Raw genomic sequence first — 17,523 nt, forward strand, 5'->3', positions numbered from 1 at the left:
CTCTTCCATTATTGCATTCCTTGCGCTATTTAATTTTAGGATCAGTAGAGTCTAAGAGGGGGGTTGCGTTGCTAAAGCCACACTCTCTTTTGCTGCGTGGGTTTTTTTTTTTCTTTCATGCATGCGCTGCTAAATTGCACCCAGCAACACTTTTAACAATGCAGGTGCGTCCTGCCTCTCGGCTAGCACGCTCCACCTGCAAGCACAGCTCAATCAAATGACCCTTTTGATTTACAAAGCCTGTCTTGCATCTTAAAAATATGCCCCCCCCATCACTGTTTACAAAAACATTGGCATCCACGACTGTGTTCACAATGTGACTCCTCCATTGTTGCTGCCGCATAAAAGAAAAGCCAAACCGATATTATCTAAGAACTCCACCTCCCCTCTGCTGGAATGCTGCAGCAAATTAAACAGCATCTTATTTGCCTGATACAGAGAGAGAGAGTAGGACATGGCTCTTTTGCTGAGTCTAGGTGTGTTTTAGATTAGACATGCTTGGCAGCCGTAAGAGAATGGCTGGCTGAACAATGAACCACAGCAGAAAAAAAAAGCAAGGCGTGTGTGTGTGTCGTGAGGTTATAACAGTGAATATTCAGTAGCTTGAACTCAGCGGTGACTTTGTAATTGGACAAACAATGACCACCAGGATCAGGTTCCAGTGCGGCGCTCGGGTCTGAGGAGCTGCGCTCAGTAGCTTCATGATTATCTCCGTCTGTCGAAGTATCGAGCTTCTCGCTCTCCGTCTGGGTGGCGAGGAGGTCAGCGGCAGAAGAAGTTAAACTTGGAGCTGCTGGAGGAACAAGAGCGCTCATCTAGAAAAGGCCTCGCTGTGGTTCTTCCTCGTGCAGCGAAGGCTACATGCATCCAGCCAGCACACACTTCAAACCTTAAAAAAAATCCCATCCCCCTACATAGACCCCCTCCACAGCTAAACCCCTCATCCCTCCCCTTTTCCACTTCTCCACTTGAGTGAGGAGACCCACTTCCAAATGCACAAAATGGCAGGAATGTTTAACAAGCCAGGCAGACCCTGGAGGAACTGTGTGGCCCGTTTCAAACCCACCACCCCCCTCCCCTCCAACCCAACCGTCCGTGAGCTCCACTGCCTCCCTTTCTCGTTCAAATGGCAGAGTCTGAAGCGTTAACTTGGATTTAACTTTCACATTCATTGAGATTCGTGTTGAAGTCGCTTTCAGAGGAATGCCCTTGAGGTAGTAGACTTTTAGTGCCCAGGATGAATTCAAAATGTGCTTTTGACGTTCGAAGAATAGACTCGCTTGCTGTCTGTGAATGATTAAACTAGATCCCTGTCTTTTTTTTCTTCCTTCCTCTACCGCCACCACCACCACCTATCTTTTTCACTCTCGCTGCCTGTTCTTTATGCCTGTTGATGTGCTCAGGGGTGCAGACGCACAGATCTGGCCTCTAAATGAATGTGCCACCGAGGTGAAGGGACACTAAACCCTAATTCCCCCGATTTGACTCCTCTGAAACATGTCATCTCATTCAGATTAGTCTCTTTTGTTCTCTGCCCTCCCCCCACTCCCTCCGTCCTGCTCCCACCTCCTCCTCTTTTTTTCCTCCTCCTCTACCCGCTTCTTCTTCTTCAGCTTCTTCTTCTTCGTCGTCTCTCAACACACACACTGCGTTGCTCACAGATCACACAATAGCACTGATGGATATTTTCATTCATGTTATCTTGTAAATGACTTCCAGGGATGGTGTAGAGGAGGGAGAAAGGAGAGGGGAAAAAAAGCTTGAAGAGGGCAGTAGTGAGAGAGATATAATGCGTCACTCAGAGCCAGCGAGGGCGATAACCACTCTCCCCCCCTCCCCTTTAGAACAGCTCATTCAGCCCACAGCAGATAACAAGCCCACCCTGGGGCTACGTGCGCACACACACACACACACACACACACACACACACACACACAGCCTCTCAAAAAACAAAGCCCATGATGTCAGAGGCGCACTTGTACACACCAGCCCCTTCTACAAATGGTATCTAGGGTGTCAGAGCCATTTAATATCTTTGCCACCCCTCTTTTTCCTCTGCAAGCGGTAAGATAAACCCACAGCCAGATCGATAACTCTGTTGACACAAACAAATAACAGATGATGGCAGTGTCAGTCATTGAAAAAAAAAAAAGAAAGAAGAGGAGGTAGTCGCATATCTTTTGTGAGGTGGACACCGTAGCTTTTCTGTACTGAACGGCTCAGCATGTGTTTTGGTGAAATGAGCAAGTGTTGTCAGTGTAAATCTAAGCTATACTGGCTTTTCTTCCTTACCGTCCCCCCTCCCTTTGTGGCTGCGTGTTTATAATAGCAGAAGTGCAAATGGTAGGAGTAGTCAAACAGCTCGTTCCGTCTGAATAGAAGGTCAGATCTATTTTTCTATCAATTAAGCGAGCTGCTTTTGATTGCTCTGCTTGTTGAGCAAGTGAGAACTCTGTTTTACAGGACAGCATTTAAAACCTCAATCATTTTACGCTCAGCTTGATCACACGATTTTTTTTTGTTCCTTCACCTAAGCGACAAAAAGGTGACTTGTTTTGCTAATGTGTGAATTCAGTGGTCTTTTTCTGCAATGATTCCAGCTGTTTCTGGAAAGCGCCGTGCCAGGCTTTGCAGTAACCATTAGCCATGTCCCCCTTCCTCCCACCGCCTCCTTCCTCTTTTCTTCTCGACAGAAGTGGCTGTGTGTTTTTTGTCCTCTGCAGCGTGAATGTTTTTGTTAAGGAGATGAGAGTTCACGACCTGGCCATACCACCAGTCGCATTCAATTTAACAGCACAGCCGGCCAGGGCCACCTCCTCACACACGGCGTTAGAAAACCCGCTTTTGACGCCTGCGAGTGTCACGTCATTAAGCAGCATTTCTGAATAATTACAGGATGGAATTTTTTGCACTCAAGCTAACCCGGAGCTAACTGAGGTACAGTTGTCATCTTCTAGGAACAAGTTACAGTGACAACTCTAGGGTGGGATGGGGTTAAAGCCAGTATTGCTCATTGGTGTATAAATGGAGTGGAACAATAACATAATTCCCCTAGGGCGTAATGTTTGCTTTGGAAAGGCAACCTTGTAGCGCTCCAAAAGTCCTTAATCCTATTACTCGCATTCCAATTGAATTTGACTCAAGGAGAAAAAATGTCTTTTCAGCAGAGGTAACAGCACGCGAAATAATATATTACTGAGTCTGGCTGCTTAAAAACATGAAAGCTTTGAGAAGTGTGAACATCTTCTTTAAACCTCCCTCCCTCCTGTTTTTTTTTCTCGCTTGCAGATTGTGTGTACATTGAGAGTCGGCGGCCCAACACTCCCTACTTCATTTGTAGCATTCAGGATTTCAAGCTGGTGAGTAGATTTTCAGTTTCCTGTCTGTCCTTTTTCGTATCCTCACATGAGCCTGACATTCAGCACCAACACACCCAGAAATCTCGTGTCCCATGCTGGAAAACATGCCACTGTTTCTGAAATTCCAGTGGAAGTCGAGCCTGCGCAAGCACCAAAAAGTCTAATGAGATTTTTTAATAAAGGTCATAGTGAAAAGCAGTTGGATTTTAAATTTGTTTCATATCCTGTAATTTGTTGTGTGGACAAATAAAAATCCCTCTGAGAGTCTGCCTTGAATATTACCCTCCTTTGCAATCCACCGGCAGTTTAATAATGCTTGTAATGGAAATATAGATGTTTGTAGATGCACTTAATTGATTTAATGAGGGAAACCTTCACCAGTTTTCAATTGATTTTTTTCCACGACCTAATGTGGCCAAATTGGCTCTTTTGCTGAATAAAGAAAGAAATTAGTTTTTAATTTGCTTCTGAGAATGGCTGATTCATCAGGCTTGGTCAGTTTAGCGAGGTGGTGCTTGTATTCTCAGCAGCAGGACGTTTTAAATGTATCACAGCCACACGTGCACACACACACACACACTCACACAATTGATTTTTCTCACACTGCATTCTCTATGTTTGCTAAAGGAGAAGCTGCATTCGACTTCACCCACAACAGATTTGTCTTTGTTCGTGCAGCATTGTGGTTTAGGAGATGCAGTTAGTGTGCTACATTGTAATTGACTTTAATGATACACTGAGCCACAGTTTTCCAAAATGTGAACATTTCACATGTAGATCATGCAGAACAGCTTATTCAAGTAATTCACTGTATAATCTGTGCTGGTGTGTCATCAAAGGAAGTTTTCACTCTGCCAGTGAAAATGCTTTGCTGAATGTTGGATTTTTCTCAAAGGTCAGCGCACCCAGACAAATGTTGCTATTGGCTGAGGAAATCTGCAGGTCAAAGTTCGCCAAATGCAAATTTGCCAGTGAAGCCTGAAATTGATTATGCAACTAAATGTGATTGTTTTTAATTGGTCTTTTGTATGGTGTCCAACTGCCATGAGCAAAAGGCGGAACACGGTTTGGTCCAGGTTTGCGATAATGTGACCGCCGTTTAATGGGCAGAGACTGCTAGAATATGTAATCAATGGGTTGTTGTCGCCAAATGAAGCCGCGGCCACGCCAAGTGTTGCTTGTCTTTTTAACAGTTTGGTTGTCTAAGCAGAGCATGGGACATTTGGTGAGCAGTTAGATTGGACACAGGGCCAAAGTAATGAAAAGTTACAATCAGCTCGGAGGCCACACACACACTGCATTTTTAACAGTGGGACAGTGAGTGTTTGCATATAAAGAACATTTGGTGCGCTTGAGCAAAGTGATCCTCCTCCTTTGTGTTTGTGTGGGTGAATGCTTCAGTACATAAAGGGCAGTAGTTGTGTGTAGCAGTGGCTGTAAGGTGAACTGGAGGCCTCATAGCCAGGCCCCACAGCAGCAGGGCTTTAATCGGATTGCTGCTAGAGAGTGCTGAGGACGGCAGGAACGCCGTCTCACGCACATGCGCAAACACACATGTAAACCCACGCACCTGCACCTTGATTAAGAGCGCCAGAAGAGGTCCGGGGCAGACAGAGGTAATTGTCCGGGGAGAGAGATAGAATACAGGCTACATTAGCTGACCTTACTCCGTTTCCTTCTCTCTCTCTCTGTGTCTGTCTCTCCATTACTCCCTCCCCCAATCCATCTGTAATTAATGAACAGCCATCTGCATGCCTGTATGTGTTTGAGCAGACTGTACCCTTGTCCTCCTATGTTAAAACAACAAGCCTCGCTGGCTCTCTAAACAAGTACATCGTTTTTGTTTTTTTTTCAATGAGCTCACTTTGTCACAAGGCTGCAAATCACAAAAGTTTGCTGCTGCTTCTCTGGCTACGGTGAAAACTCGTGTTCTCTCTTTAGTAGTCGAGCACAAAATTATCTTTCTGATGATGGCACGTGTTGATAGAAACTACAGTGTGGGCCATAAGTTTCCATACATAGGAAAAATAATCATTTTATGTTGGACAACCGTTTTTATTTATTTAATGTGCTCTATATGATTACCATTGTTTCAAAAACACATATTAATACGTGTTTTCCACTGTTGATGAACTTGCATTAGCACAGTTGTAGTTATGCTTGTAATGGCGTTGGTGATACATTCCTTGAGATGATTTACTTATTTTTTATTTTTATTTATTTGGATGGGACAGTGCATAATAATGAACATACAATCTCATAATAGTTTCCACAAGGTTGCAGTAAATACGGCGGATTTAGCACAAGGCTAATTTCCATCCGTTGTCCCACACATAAAAGAAAAAAAATAAAAGATAAATAAAAATACAGCGTTAAAGATGTATAAAAGAAAATATAGAAAAACAAAGACAATGACAATTAACACTGATTGGGTTAAACCTACCCTAAAGTGCTACTATTTTATAAAAGTGCTTTCAAGGCATAGCCTGTTGTAAAGTGCATATAGTTAAAAAGTCAGATTTTAAAATATCCGACATAGACATAGATCCTAATGAAAAGAGTAATAACAGTTTTGAGGGTGAACCTGAGGAGAAATGAAGAAAAACAACCTATTTATTTGTCTTTATGTCTTGTCTCTTCACCTGATACACCATGTGCCACCAAAGATAGCGTCAGACGCATCTTCTAGGTTATTTGTTATATAAATAATGTACATTTTCCTATGTATAGAAACTTATGGCCCACGCTGTACAATCTATGTGACCAACCTCGATTCTGCCCCGTCACCCCATGCATTCAAAACTGGGCCACAGACTCGTGCCTTTGGGAGGAGTTCGTCCACTGATTCTGCTGAACATAATGGTCGGTGTAATCTCATTTTCTCATTTCCGCCTCTTGCCACAATATATGGAAAGGGAGAGACAACTGGCAACTTGAGATTCATGTAAGAGAGCCACGCATTAGACATCAACTCATTCTCTTTATTTTCTATCTCCCTCCCTGCCTCTGTCTCCAAACCCCCACCTTTTCTTGCCACACAAATTATCGATCGACCCCCCTCTGTGTGGTGGAGCAGGGCTTCAGAGGCACAACGGAGGGGGAGGAAATTTTATTGGTCCTCAACCAAACAACCTCATCAATATTGCCCCTCTCGCACCCTTCTCCCTTTTCCCTGTCTTTCTCTCCATCCTCAGTCTTTAGGCAGTAACAGTCTCACTTGTGTACTTTATCTAATGACCTGTGAATCCAATTAGTGGCGTGTAGAAATCCTGCATGCAGCCATCAATCTCCCCCTGTGTGGAGAAGAACAAGGATTGAAACCCGCTTCTCTGTCTCTGTATCTTTTCTATCTCTCTGGCGCTGCGTGTCCGGATGAATCTGAGCTTAGTCTTGTTGCATGAGTGTGCTTCTGTACACACACACATACAAATGGAGCGCAGTCATTCAGCAATAACATATGCAAGAAAAAAAAATCCATTGTGCAGCATTATTGGGGTCATTCGAGACTTGGAGGACAATCATTCTCCCTAGCTTGTTTACTCAACAGTGGCAGCTGTGGTGCCCACTGCAACCTCTGTGACATATTGATCCACCATATAGATTTCAGCCTCCTGCCTTCCTCCTAAAATGTCTGCCCGGATACAAAGATGACCGGCGGGAGGCCATTTTAACCGTTAGAGATATTAAACAAAATCAGGAACTGAAGCGTGACAAAATGTTCTAATGCGGGCGCTGCTATTAATTCTCCGCCGTGCCTACGTTTGAATTATCAGAAAAAAAAAATGGAATATGTGTAATAACATTAGAGAACCTTATCAGTTTTTTTGAAAATAACAAATCATCGCACGACAGGATAGAAAATAAAAGCAGAAAAGCAAAGGGAATGTATGATAGAACAAAACATTATGCAATGTTGATTAATTGAATCGAAGAAGGAATCAAAATGTGTGTGTTAATGTGACTAAAACTGTGCATCACAAATGCACCGAAAACCAGTATGTATTTTTATAAACCTCTCTTTGATTCTCTCTGATGTGATTAGTTTGGTCAATTAAGGGCCAACAATCCTCCAGTGTGTTTCCCCACAAGGGCGAGTTTCAGTTTACACCCAGTGCCATGACCTTGTAATGTGTTTACAATCTATATTTGATGAGAGTAATGCAGTGAGCCCGCCAGCCGCGAGCTCGCATGTTTTGCGTGGTTGCATCTGTTTGTCCTTTCTAATGATCGTGCACTTGTGATGCACATTTATGTGGTTGGCAACAACACGCAGATGTGAGCTGCCTGTTGCAGTGAGAGCAGAATATAAGACAATAAGCCGTCCGACGTCGCTGAGCAGTCCTCAGCCATATCTGCCCATTGACCCTGACTCCGCCGATCCATCCTGCTTTTCTTACCTCCATTGTCTCCTCCGTCTCTATTTCTCTCCCTCTCACTCTCTCATCTGTCTGTTTCTACACTTCATTCTCCCCCCTCCCCTCGTCCCCCACTCCTCTTTATCTGCTGTCACTCACCCTCCTCCCTCCTCCCATCCCATGTTCAAGTCATTGTGTCCATGTCCTCGATGCTCATTGACCCTCCTACCTCCCTCTCTGCTTGTATCTAACCTCATTTGCTGTTATTGGCCAAGTCAGCTGTGTTCCATCCTCCCTCCCTTCCTTCTCCAGGTCCTTCGTTCTCTCTCTCTCTCTCTCTCTCTGCTTCCTCCCAGCATCTCTGTCTCCCTCCCTCTTTCACTAATGGAGTGATTGCAGCGTTTCTCCCTCTGGGAACAAGGGATTGAGGAGCCCAGTACACCAGCACACACCCACACACAGTCTCTTTTCCACTGTTGGCTTTACACTCACTCGCACACATACATGCACATCTCCACCCCTGGATCTTCCTGCTTATGGACATTTAATTAGATGCCACGTACAATGCAATTATCTTGCCAGGAGTCCAGCTCATATGTTGCAGGCCTGATCAGCTTAAAAGGATTAAGGATTTTCTTTGTCATATAACCAGTACGTGGCGTGTGCTCGCGCTGTATTCTCTGATTTTTATTTAGTGCCTCTCATTTGACTGCATTGTAAGGTTACACCCGTCCACTGAGACTCTGTACAAGCAAATCTGTGAAATGTTGCACATTCTACATGTTTGCCCAGTGGAAGGATGTTCTCCAGCACTGTCGGGTATCACAATCACTATACATGTGTCTGTGTATTATAGGAAGCAGCCGACGGGTGTCAGTCTAATTGATGTTGAAACAAAAGGTGTCGGAAAAGGCAAATGAATTGCTTTGTGACAAATGTTTCCAAGCAGGGTTTTTGTGCATGTGGGTTTGCAAGTTATGATTAGAAAATACATTTTAATTGATGCCACGAAGCACGGTTGTGATTTTTCCGTGCTTGTTTTGTAATCTCACTCTCTCTTTAACGCTCTATTTACTCCTCTTCAGCTGTCAAATACAGCAGAAATATTTTAAAGTTATTTTTCAGAATTGGTGCCAGCTCTGCAATCGTGTTTAAAAAAAAAAAAAATCAATTTCTGCTTTCAAAATATATTAAGCATTTGCTATTAACTATATTACTAGTATTTCTGAGTTCCAGATGCTTCACGATACTTACCTTTAACTATATTTATCAGTGAACAGTTTTGGTGTTTGTGAAAAGATATCAGTAATTTTTTTGAAGCAGTTTGAAATACATGATTGGAGAGCCAAAAAAGTGTAATTAGCAGATAGCTTGAGAATTAATGAGCAAAACAGCGATTTTCACAGTGAGAAAATGTTGTTTGTGGACTTTTTGAATGTGCTGTTTTAATGATGCTAGATAGAGTTTCTCTGTTGTAATCACTCAGCTGCTTATTCTGCAGAAGAAGAGAGCTTTAAATTCAGTGGCATAAATTTACTAAGCTATTTATTTTAGATATAGCCATAAACATATGATGAGATTAGTGGAAAAAAGCCATTGATTAACTGTGACATCTATAATTGTCGGTGTGGAATCAGGACATATGCACTGTCCACGAGCTTTTACCCAAATACATGTTTGTGTTGGATTCATATAGCAGCACAGTTGTCATGTAAACAGCGTGTGTATACCTCGGCTACACACACAGCAAATGTTAATTGTATCTCTGTTTCCTGATGGTTTTAGCTGGTGCTTATCATGCTGCCTTGGAAAATGCCACCTATTCAGAGCCCATAATTAAAAATGTTTCATAAAGATGCAAATATATGTGCATAAATACGCATGCTTAACATGAGCAGTTATTAGGTTTTCTGTGGACCCTGACTACAGCCCTAATGGAATCCAAAGTGCTGAGAATTAGCTTAACAATGAGATCCACTAGCTAATTAGCTTGCAGCTACCCAGTCTGCACATATTCAGACCCATGCAAATATATCAGTTAATGTACATGTGGTAATGGAGGTCCCTGCCAGCCCTCTGATCCCTCCCCAGGTTCTCCCTTTATGTTTAGCTGCACTGTGATGCATGCAGCAGTGAGTCAATGAAAGCCGTCAGACTGTAATGATCAACCTTCTCTCATTGGTGCTGAGCCATTGAGATGATAGTAGGAAGTTGACTACACAGTCATCGCTTGTCTCTTTTTGCTGTCTAGAAGGCTGAGTTTCCTCTTTTTTTTCTTCCCGTTTCTCTCTGTGCGACCACCCTCCACCCCAGCCCCACCGAACATTTTGAAATGCAATTATGGATCAGTGAGCACCGCCATCAGTCGCACTTCTTGTTAATATTTATCGAGCAGAGCAGCAGCCGCTGCCATCTCTTGAGAAAGGGGCGCTATGGTCATTAGGGGCAATTTTGTGTGTGTGTGTTTGTGTGTGCATGTGTGCTGCTCAGCTCTTCCTTTCATACCACAGTCCACTCAGCTGCTGTAAGCGAGCTGGTACATTTCACTGGCATGAACATGTGGAGGTGCAGCCTTTCACAATTGTCTTAAGTGTCTGCTTGTCTCTGTGCTCTCTGGGAGGAAGCAGCTTTGACAAGGGCATCTCACCGTCTATTGACATGGCCGGCCAGGCAAGCCTGCTGCAAGCTGTTTGATTGAAGCATTCTGTCTGTAATGTTCCCCATTGAGTAGCAGCCTTAAAGCAATAGAACCACAGCACAACAGCTAGGAAACACTGAATGGCCATTCATTGTCACTTACCTACAAAAGGAAAACAGAGCAGACATTGTTGCTGACACTATACTTCTTAACTGCTGTAAGCTGCAGCAGGATAACACATTAAGTGGAATAATTTTTTCGATTTGGACAAATGAATTCTGCTCAGATTACCTACCTTTGTGTGACAAATGGCCCCCTTCCTTTCCTCTCCTTGCAGTTGGCTGTGACTAGACCCCATGAGCAAAGGATTTTTTAGTGCTGCTTTGGTAGTATCAGGTGACTTTCCCCATTATGACTGTTTTGATTAATGCTCCTCTATGAGGTATGGGCACCCCCCCCCCCCCCCCCCCCTTCTCTGCACTCTTGAAATTTCATTGAGGTGAAGCCATTAATGCCATTCTTTGTAATAACATTAGGTCATTGAGCTGAGGTGTTGGGGTCACTAACTGCAGCAGCTGCTGTTTCTATGCAAGCACGTTTTTACGCAGACACAATCTGCAAGACTGACAAGTGGTAGATGCACTCTGTATCAGTTTGCAAGCTCGGTACATTTCTCAAATCAGATGGAGACAGGCGTGCATCTCTCAGACAGCTGCAGAGCTTTGTCTCTTTGGGGAGGCAGGTTTAGATTGATTGTCCACATGCGCGCAGTGATGAATAAATAAAGCAATAGAAATGGCAAGGTTGAGATAACGGCACATTTCAGGCCCAGCGACTGGAGCAAGCTGTATTCAGCTCTCCTTGTGGGTATAAAACGAACCCTGCCCAACCCTCTCCATGACTCTTCGTCTCTTCTCTCCTTCTTTTCATCTTTTTGGACAGATAACACTTTTTTCTCTCACCCTCACTGCCCTCCCTTTGCATTAGCTAAATGCTGCTATGGAAACTAGTTGTTCAACCAATAGGATTATCTCTTTCTCTAGGATAGAAAACGGAGGGGAGGGACATAGAAAGACTGAAATCAAAATGGGGTTTGTGTGTGTTTTTATGAGTGATGATTACTTTCCCAGATGGGGAGTGGGCGCAGCCGCTGGACAATGGGGGTTGGTCAGGCTGAAGGGCCAGGCCAGCGGCCGTAGCATTTTCATAAGGCTCTTTAAAAGCTCAATCAATAGCCACCTCTTTGACCCTCTGCTGCTTAATTATTCAGCGGTGAAGCCTTTTTCCCACTCTTCCCTCTTTAGAGTTTCATTAGTTTACTTTCAGCAGCTTTGCTCCGTATCTCAGACACAGATTCATGTGAATGCGTCACATCATTTTCAGTGACAGATGACATTTGGGCCCTGTGTAGAAATCCAAGTGCTAATTTCACCCTTTGTTGCTGAGTTGTTGAAATACTCGCTGGTGCCTTAGACACTTTTCCTTTTTTTTTTCTGGCACATCACAAGTGAAAACATCCACTCTGATGTCTTCACTATCATCTGAAGTGAATTCACGGCGCTCTGGCGTGAAGCACTACATTTTATCTTAAAAGCAGAAGAGCAAACAGACACTGCTGCCGTCTTTGGCACCGGCTTTGATGAGAAAGTGGGAAAACAAATGTAGCAAAGACACCAAGAAATGCAGGTAGATTTAATGCTCTTAAAACATACAGAACTCTCCACCTGGTCGTTGTATATGAAAGTAATGACAAGGCCTCTTTAACTGCCTGACCAGGTCTTCCTGTTGAAAAGAAAAGAGTCTACTCCTTCATAGGGGGTTGCATGCTCAATTAGAGGGTAAAGGGTCCTTTGAAGTTGGCTAATGTTCATAGTGTCTCACAACCACTGGGGCTGGATGATTTCCTTTCATTTGTTTTTCATTCACTTATCATTTTCTGCATTTTTTCCCCCCTGAATCCTAGTAGCTACAGTGAGTGTTGCTTTCTGAGGGAGAATCTGTTGTCTCTTCCTGGCCACCCAGTGCTGAGTGTAGTAACCAGACACTAAACACATTTGCGTGGACTGGTCAAGCTTTAATTGGATTGGCCTCTGCTCTGAAAATGGATGGCTAATTTTACTCCACCTCCTGGTCTTCTCCCACATTACATTACCACTTCCCTCATGTCCCCTATTTTTTAATTTTCTTCCCTTTCCACCCTCCACTTTTCCCCTCTCTCTCTCGGCTTAAGTAGGTATCTGTCCTGCTTCACCACTGCTTCTCAGCTCAGCTCAGTGTAATTTCCAGCTTGTCCAAAGTGTGACATGCCAATAAAAAAAGAATGAGAGAACAGGAGAGGAGGAGGAGGGGGTGAGAGAGGGTGTAACGCTGTGGAAGTGGAGATTTACAGTGGTATCGGGTTCACAAGCTTCCACTAGGGCCCTGTTTCCCCCCCCTCCTTTCTCCATTAAATAACACATGGTGCAAATTAACTCTTGCCAGCAGAGAGAGCGAAAGGGAGGAAGGAAGGAGGGAAGGACGGCAAGGGCATTGGTCAGATAGAGGAGCAGACACGAGAAGAGGAAATTTCAGGGATTGCTGTGAGGTCTGAGGAATGTCTACACTTTGTACCTCGGAACCCGCTGCCTCGCACAACCTTTAAAACAACAGCAACATCACCACAGGGCTGCCATCTCCAGCGGCTCCCCTGCAGCAACACTGCAATCCTATACAGACCCTCTGACATTTTGTACATGTGCTACAGCTTGACTCGCTCCTAACCCGATCTGTCCTCCATCTCTGAATGCTTGTTGATCTAATGCAACACAACTGGCTCGCATATGCTCACGCTTTGATCATGAAAGGGAAATATCTCCCCCGTTTAAGAACTCTCACATGCAGTTTCTCAGGCAGTATATGTGAACGGCAAAAAAACTCTCTGCTAAACCTAGAAACCGAAAAAGAGTTATACCACTCATGTCATCAGGATTTAGACTCTGGAGCTTCTCCATAACCAACAAATAAAATACTTGAAGGGCTCACAGTTCAAGCTTCTGCTGTCAAATGAGGATTTTTAGTAGATTTTGTAAAATCCTCTAAACCATAAAATGCAACAGTATCCTTAGAGAATCACTGAGCACAGTTTCACATTCTCCAACGCAGAAATTGTGTTGTGTTGATTGTTTTCGGTTGTGTGTAGTAAAGAAAAAAACTAGCTTATGAGGCTAGTACAAAGCAGGTTTTTACTAGATTTTACTTAATGACACATCTATGCTGGTCGTCTCCCAGACACAGAAGGAAGATTGTGTATTTTCCATTCAGTGCGTCATATTTCCGCCTGCAGTGGCTGTGGCTGCTGTTGCATGTGTTTTGATGGGCGAGTCTAAATTGTGTTTGCCTGTCTGTCACCGCCAATGGATCACATGGACTGAGGGAACCACAGCTGCAAAGGCTTGGAGACGCTTCGCCACACTTGCACACACACTTCATTTATTCTTGCGGATAGGTGTTTGTGCTTTTCTTTGTGTGCGACTCGCATCCAAACACTGCACACTTCATTATTCCTGCGTTGTGTAGCGCAAGTACTCACCAGAAAAACACTCCGAACCTCTAAAAATTCTCTACCATCTCCTCTGCGTGTCTGCTGTTTGGCAGTACATACCTCAGACTCCCATCTTCCTCCCTCTCAGCCTTAATCTTTCCCAAACATCATCTCTGCTGAGATTTCACAGCACTACCAGTTTATTTTATTGTTGCCTCGATCTTAAAAAAGTATGCCACGAAGCAGCATAAACACTATCTGTGATGGTAAAGACATTTCCTGGCATCAAAGGGCCGAGCTGTGCTATTCCCTCAGTAACTGTATTCATTTCTCCTCCCGCCACGCTCAAATGCTCTTTGTTCCTCTCTTTATAGGAATGTACTTAACAGTTTGGCAGTGTTGTGTTTGTGAACAGAGCCGCCTTTGTTCCAACAGGCAGTTAACACTTGTGTACAGAGCAGAGGGAGGAAAGTCTGTGTTATTAAGCCTACTGTTAAATTAGCTTAAGCACTATCTTAATGAAATGATTTTTAAAAATGCAGACCTCCCCTAAGTCTCTTTTTTGTACAGTTGTCAAATCCTGTATGCCTTTTATCCAGTGACTTCTCCTTTACCCCTTTACAGCTGTAAAAGTGAGCTCCTTGCCCTGCTTGGCAATCTGTGTCGGAAGCTTTTATCTGACTTTAATTCCTGCTTTCACTTTTTACGGAGCTAATTGAATCAGGACATTTTAAGTACGTTTTTTAATCCAGATGGGACCGGCAGTGTGTTTTGCTAAGACTAATACAGTCCAGTATAGATTTTAACTGCGATATCACGAGAAGCTAACCTTGGGCTGTTGACCTTAACAGCCCATTTATAGTTCACCGTAATGCCCTCCCCCCATTTGTAGGAGAATAACTCTTTATTAGCTGCCATCATTTACACGTTTCCTATCTTACATTCCTCACCTTATTCTACATTATTGTTTTTGCTCTCCTTGCTGTTTAGTGCTTGTGATGAATCATGTGCCTCTGGGCATTTTGGGATGTTGGGCTGATCTGATGCCGGCCCAGCACATAGCCACGTCCGAACGGGTTCAAACGCTAGCAAAAAGAGGAAAGAGTAGAAAAAAAAACTCACTGTCTTCATCCCAGTTCTTTCTGCTACCTTCACGCTCATCTCCGGGTGAAATGGAATGATTTAATGTGCGGCCCTGTCAGAGTGGGTAATGGAGTTGGTGGATGAGTGCGGAGGCTCTCTCCATCAGCAAGTGGAGGGTGGTGAAGGGTTGATGGAGGTGATTGAGACCCCCGTCTGTCTAGGTGTGCTCCTTGTATAGACAGTGACCTCTCGTCCTCTCCTCCCTGCAGAGCCAAGGCACACACATTTACACAAAACACACACCTCATTTCTTCAGCCTGCCCGGCGCAGTAGGACTTGTGCTTACACTCCTCGAGCTGTAGACTTGTGACAGGACCTGTAGGGGACTTATGACGCTTGCTGTTAACAGATGGCTGACTGTCTCCTGGAGTACTTTTTGGCCCAAAATGTCATCTCTAAAGATACCTCACCGGATCATTAGAGGGGTTTTTAGATGGGTCAACTTCAAGTGATAATGAGACATGATGTTAGTTGTTTGTCTAAGCACTGCTGTAGCTTTTCTGAAGCTGCCAATTAAATGTCTAATTTGGGTTTATTTACGCCAACAATGATCAGTTCTTGTACAGTAAAGGCAATGACAGGAATGTATGCATTTACCCCAATTAAGAAAACTTTAGTTGCTCTTTTGTTCTTAATTCTTACCATATTGAAGCTGGTTATTTTCATTTTGATGCAGATCCCACAAGTGAAATAAAGGCACTTTGAGCCCGTCTAAGAGGTTACATTGTAGTGCAATGCAAGTACTAATTCAAACAGTGAAAGGCACAGAGGGGAAATATTGATTACTCCTATTGATCACACTCACACTGTCCTTGCTCTCCCCTTTTGTCTTTATCTTTGTTTTGACTATTCTTACCTATTAACATTTCACACGTGACTTAACATCCAGCCCACCTCAGCATTAAGCCTGTAGGCACACGTGTTGGTTATCCTTAAGAGAGTAAATTTAGCCGTCCCGTTCTTGTGCGGACGGCTGTTTGAGATGCTTGCTCAACTCATTACACAGCGGCAAACTGGCCATAATTAGGTGCAAACTGTTCACTGCTATGCTAAAATGCCAGTTAAATGCCAAATGGCAGCGAGGGTGTGTATAATATCTGGGATCTCTGGCCTGTTGCTGTAGACTCTTGGCTGGATTGTTGCTGCTGCCAGAGGGAGGTTACATAGAGATAAGTGGTGGCTCTTGCTGCATCGGCCTACGCTGCCCTTGTTAGCCCATCAGCTTGGATTCCCAGCCCAAAACCTTTTGCACTCCATGAGCTATTGTTAGCAGAGATGCTATCTGGTAAATGAGAGAGGGTTGGTTGAGTAATTAATGTACAAGTGTGCACGGATGCATTAACGGATTCTGCTGTGGGCACAGTTTAGGTAAGCTCTGCTCCTAGTGTGGAAATGCAGGTCTAGTGTAGATTCCCATTCACATGAGAGTTTTTAAAAAAAGTCTCAGTCTTAAATCTCTTGCAACTGTACGCAGCTGACTTTGGCTCTTGTCGTTCTAACACCCGCTCCTCGCTATTTCATTTAACTATTCTGACTTTAATAGGCAGGCTGACAGACTTTAGGTTGTGAGTGCAGCACCACATACCCATAAAAGGAGTGTATATCAGCTCCATGTGGTTCTGCACAGAATCACAAGGTGTCTGGAGCCCACCTGTCAAGCCCTACCACAGTCATCTTTAGCACCAGCCTGACAAAGAAACACCAGAGTGCAATCGGCTTCACGCCAGATGGCTGATGTGCTATGCTAACATGCTATAACAAGGATATTTATTATGGTAATATGTCATGCTAAGCTTGCAGTCGTTGGCTTCATTGCGTGAAAAGAAGCAGTGTTTCCAGTGGGCTGGTGCAACAGCCGCTGAGCTTTACAGCCTTTAAAGTAAAGCAAGGCTACACGTCACCACATCCCAACCACAGGCTCTAATGTGTGTGTGTTTGTGTGCGTGTGTTTGCATCCCTGTATGTGAGCAGCGTGTGTAATCACTCCTAGCTGGCGGGCTCAGAGGGAGAGGTGGAATCAATGCAGTGGGCTATGAAGAGAGGAGAGAGGGAAGGAGGAGAGGGAGGGAGGGAGGGAGGAGGCTGATCAATATCATAGCAGCAGGGTGGGGTAATATCCACTTCATGCAGAGCCGCCACAAACAGGGAGGATTGTGGGAGTGAAGCAGGGGGGACAGAGGAGAAGAACAGAAATGCCAGAGAAGAGGAGAAGGAGGGGCAGCGGTAAAAAGATGCAAATCTCCATGGCGCCGGTAAACAAGAGGCTCTGTGTCAATCACCAGATGAAGTGGCACATTTAGCATTCTCCTCTCTCCCTCAACCATTCCAACACTGCTGGGGATTGTTTGCTTGGCAGCTGCTTGCCCATTGGTCCGGGCCGGCGATAGGGCGGGGCCGAGCGGTGATAACGTATGGGCTGCCATGGCAATGATACCCGCTGTTTAAGAGAGTCATCAATAACCCCGCCCTGTTGTAGTCCACAGACTGTTAGTCAGTGTCTGCTGGATC

At 44.3% G+C, this 17,523-nt stretch overlaps 1 protein-coding gene across 4 annotated transcripts in view; it reads left to right on the forward strand.

Moving 5' to 3' along the window:
- rerea (arginine-glutamic acid dipeptide (RE) repeats a) overlaps nt 1-17,523 on the forward strand; it is a 132,636-nt gene that overhangs the window by 55,616 nt on the left and 59,497 nt on the right. For all 4 annotated transcript variants that reach the window (XM_023272563.3, XM_023272562.3, XM_055012969.1 and 1 more), the window contains one exon: nt 3,289-3,359. In XM_023272563.3, coding sequence (XP_023128331.2) covers nt 3,289-3,359 — 71 coding nt within the window. The remainder of the gene's footprint in view (nt 1-3,288; nt 3,360-17,523) is intronic.

This window comes from Amphiprion ocellaris, chromosome 8, assembly GCF_022539595.1.
Source record: "Amphiprion ocellaris isolate individual 3 ecotype Okinawa chromosome 8, ASM2253959v1, whole genome shotgun sequence".
In the NCBI taxonomy this organism is placed as follows: domain Eukaryota; kingdom Metazoa; phylum Chordata; class Actinopteri; family Pomacentridae; genus Amphiprion; species Amphiprion ocellaris.